The sequence below is a fragment of the Pteropus alecto genome, unplaced genomic scaffold (assembly GCF_000325575.1).
Source record: "Pteropus alecto unplaced genomic scaffold, ASM32557v1 scaffold92, whole genome shotgun sequence".
NCBI classification, from domain to species: Eukaryota; Metazoa; Chordata; class Mammalia; order Chiroptera; family Pteropodidae; genus Pteropus; species Pteropus alecto.
This window is the reverse complement of record NW_006432447.1, coordinates 4672568-4676421: the sequence shown is the minus strand read 5'-3', so window position 1 is coordinate 4676421 and position 3854 is coordinate 4672568. Positions and strand designations below refer to the sequence as shown.

General features: G+C 41.2%; 1 protein-coding gene across 5 annotated transcripts in view; it reads left to right on the top strand.

Annotated features, from left to right (window-relative positions):
• IL20RB (interleukin 20 receptor subunit beta) overlaps positions 1-3854 on the top strand; it is a 33542-nt gene extending 29688 nt beyond the window's left edge. For all 5 annotated transcript variants that reach the window (XM_006907210.3, XM_006907211.3, XM_006907212.3 and 2 more), the window contains one exon: positions 3398-3854. In XM_006907210.3, the coding sequence (XP_006907272.1) occupies positions 3398-3742 (345 nt within the window). In that variant the 3' untranslated portion in view covers positions 3743-3854. The remainder of the gene's footprint in view (positions 1-3397) is intronic.

The window sequence follows — 3854 nt, the reverse complement described above, 5'->3', positions numbered from 1 at the left end:
TTATCTGTGTCTTTATATTTAACGTGTGGCTCTTCTAGCAGCATATAGTGGTTCTTTTATAAGAAACAAATCTATGTCAATAATCTCTTCCATTTAATTGGTATGTTTAGTCCATTAACACTGAACTCTGCTCCTCTCATTTTCTGGCTTTTGTGTTAGTATTCATATGTGCTTTCTGGTCCTTCAGGCCAGTAAGACTCTCATTGTTCATGGCACCAAGAAAAACCTATCCTCAGACAAGGAACTGCAACAAATGGGAAACCGAGTGACATTCTGTTCTTCCAAGTGCCAACTTTTTGTTGCTCTCCGATGAATAAAGGAAGCTGGTTTCCTATTTTGATCAGTTTTTGAAGTAATTGTCTAGAGGAGGATTGGTCTGATTGGTGTTCCTCTGCCATAAATAGAAGCAGAACCCTGCAGTGAAAGAGGACTGCCTGAACTAATCCAAAATGATAATAATATAAGGGGAGCATTCCTGGCTCAAGCAGGTCGCTGGCTCTTCTTTCCCACACATGGTGAAAAGCTCCACCTTCCTCAGCTGGACTCCATCAAGTAGTCACCCTTTGTGGGTTCTCTCTTAATCCTGTTGCCCATGCCCACACCCTAGTCACAGGTCATGCCATTTCTAACGCCCTCTCTCATTATTCCCCTTCTGGTCCTACATTTGTCGGCCCAGCAGAGTTGCCTCCCTGCTTCAGGATCAGGGGTACTACGATCCCTTCCAAGACCCTGTGTCTTGTTAGTGAGCAACAGAGTAAAAGGCCAGGGACAGAACCATGTAAAGGGCCAGTTCCTTACAGAATTTCAGGTGCCATGAAGAGCCCTCAAATGACAACAACTAGGGATTCTAATGTGTTATGAGCCACACCCTAAAAGAGCTTTTGGAGAAAAACAGATAACTTAAATGAGGCCAGAGACAAGGAGACTATGCGGGTACGACCATTTTCACCCGTGGAAGACGATACCACTACTTCCGATGAACTTTGCTTCTCTGTTCCCCTTACTATCCTCCCGACGTCATTTCATTGTCTGCTCCTAAATGCATTTCTTTCCATAAGGCTTTTCGTTTTTATTTTGTTTATCCCCAGATATTTTAAGTGGACAATTTCTCTGAGTATGTGACTTTCCCACAGTGCTGTGTAAGAAATAGATCACTGGTGTTAAATCTCAAACAGATGCTGAAGCTGTCCATCACCACCGCCGTCTCTCCCTCTCTCAGCCTGGACTTTAGTACAGTCCGGCTGCACTTTCACATTTACATTAGTTCTGGATAATCCTCTAAATTATTAAAAAGCAACTTCCAACAACTCTTGAAAAATCTATGCATTTTTCCAATTAAACCATAGAAAATTATCAAGCAGAAATCTTTGACAATTCTTTAAAACGCCCTATTGAGTTTGTAAGTGTTTAATTTATCTGCTTGGATTAAATATTTCATGTCTACATCTATAATTTTGTAGTTGGTGTTGGCTGTAGTCTGAAATATACCATTAAGAATGACTTTCCATTCAAGTCGATACCACCGAGTAACAGCCTAAAGCAGAAATATATATGCAAGGAAAATTATATTAAGACCGCTCAGTGTATATTCCCTGTTTGAAAGTATAATTTCTTTTTCTTATCTTTCATCCATAATTTCTTCGTGGGAGTGGAGGCTTCGGTGCTAAAGGGTCTGCCTTTCCTTTCCATAACTCACTTTATCCTTTCTCTTCTTGCTGTCACATCCACTGTAATGTGAGTAGCCAGCATAAAGATGGCCCCCAGTTGTTCATTTGTCAATAAACCATTCCAAGTATGACTTTTTCTGCTTCATAGAAAGTGGAGTTTGTGAGCTCAGATGCCTCTGGGGCCCAGATAGGAACAACAACAAAAAAGAGTATGCAGTACAATTAATGTAATTCAATGGGGACCATGAGAAACATATTCCAGCTAAAGAAGGCAGCTGCTTCTCAATTGCAGCAGGTTGCTGCCAACAGAGAATGGATGTGAGCCAGTTCTACCAGATTCTCAAGTTTTAAATGAGAAACCAAAAAATCTAGACTTTCATGAGAGATCTCCTGGGTTTTAAACGGTGAAAACTAATTCAACCTGAAAATGTATATATCTACTGAATCTTGCTTGAAAGTTCGTTCTAACCTGTGGGACAACAGTTTTGTAGCTTCTGAAATTCTGAGATTATGTTGTTTTACTTCAGTGTTCTACAACTACGCTCTCCAATATAGTTGTCACTAGCCACGGGTGACTGTTAGACACTTGAAATGTGGCTAGTGCCGATTAAGATGTGCTGTATATATAACATACACAGTGGATATGAAGACTCAGTACAAAAAAAGAATGTAAAGCATTATAGGAATATATTACATTAATTACATGTTGAAAGATTTTTAAATAAAACATAGTATTAAAATTAATTTTACCTGTTTCTTTTTACTTTTTAAAATGTACTGCTAGAGAATTTTAAATTGCCTGTGTGGCTCATATTATATTTCTCTTGGACAGTGCTGCTCCAGAATTAAAAAAAATAATCAAGTATAACCACTGCAGATTTAGTAGCCAGTGTCCTGAGAATCTGACTGGACCGGCAGCAGTGAATTGGTGGTGGGTTTCGCAAAGACACCCCCACTCAGTGAGCCCTGCTTGTACATTGTCCTTTCCCATTATTTGCATGAGGACACTAAGAGTGAGCCCCTGAAGCTGCTTCTTTACAAACAAGGATCAAAGGCAACTGACTCAATGAAGCCGATGTCTTCTGCGGACTGAGGTGGAGGAGACCATTGTGCCGATTTATCTGTGCTCATGTGCCACTCTTTGGAGTGATGACAGGAAGGGCCATGAGAGATAACAACTGCAGAAGAACCTCCAAATGGTGGAAGTGAGCAAGCTAGCAATGGTTGGGGAGGGTCTCTCTGAAAAGTTGATACCTGGAGTTTTATCATCAGTCATGATTAAGTATTGAGGACATTGGGAGAAGATGTCAGGAACATAAAATATGAGCTGGGAAAAGACTCGTGTTTCTGAAGCATCATCTCTGGACTGGGCACCCTATTAGGTGATGTATGTAGAGCATCTCCTATCAGATCATTATTTTCAGAGCTCTCTGGTAGAAGAATGTTAGATTTTTTGACAAGAATTACGTTCTGGGCTTTTGTGGGGTAGGATCCCACAGAGAAGATAGCTGATGGAGCAGGGCCCCAACAGATCTGCTGGGCAGTGAACTGGGAGATGATCTCAGAAACTGTTGGAAGCCCCCGATCTAGGAGTTACAATTGTCTTCAGGCTTTTTTGTTGTTTGAGATTTAATTAATGGAATAATTGGGATTTTGTGATAGGCTCTACGACTAGTACTACTTTACAATTACTATTCATCTAATGAATATTAATGAAAATTATTTTTCAGAAAATCACCGATTCACCCCAGAAGTTAATCAGCTGCCAAAGGGAAGAGGTGGCAGCCTGTGCCATGACTGTGCTGTCTTCTGAAACTCTTCAGGGCCTGGATCTAGCAGTCTTGGAGAAGCGCCCAGCTGAAGCTGAGGAACCTGGTCTGCATGACATAGGAGTCATGACGGGAAAGGCTGTGTTTCTGTTTTCTTCCATGGACAAAGGACAGGAGAAGTCAGAAGAGCCTGCTATGTCCATGTGTAGAAGCAACTGTCAGAGGCAGAGTTGTCTGGCAGACAGAGCACTGATGGGGTCAGGAGATGTGTCTCTAGAACTGAATCTATCTGCATCTACTAGCTGAATCACCCTCGGGAAAGTGATTTCATCTCTCTGGCCCTCAGTTTTCTCATCCATAAAATGGGTGGATTAACTATGCAACTGTTATACCATATATATATCTCCAGCACTGGCAG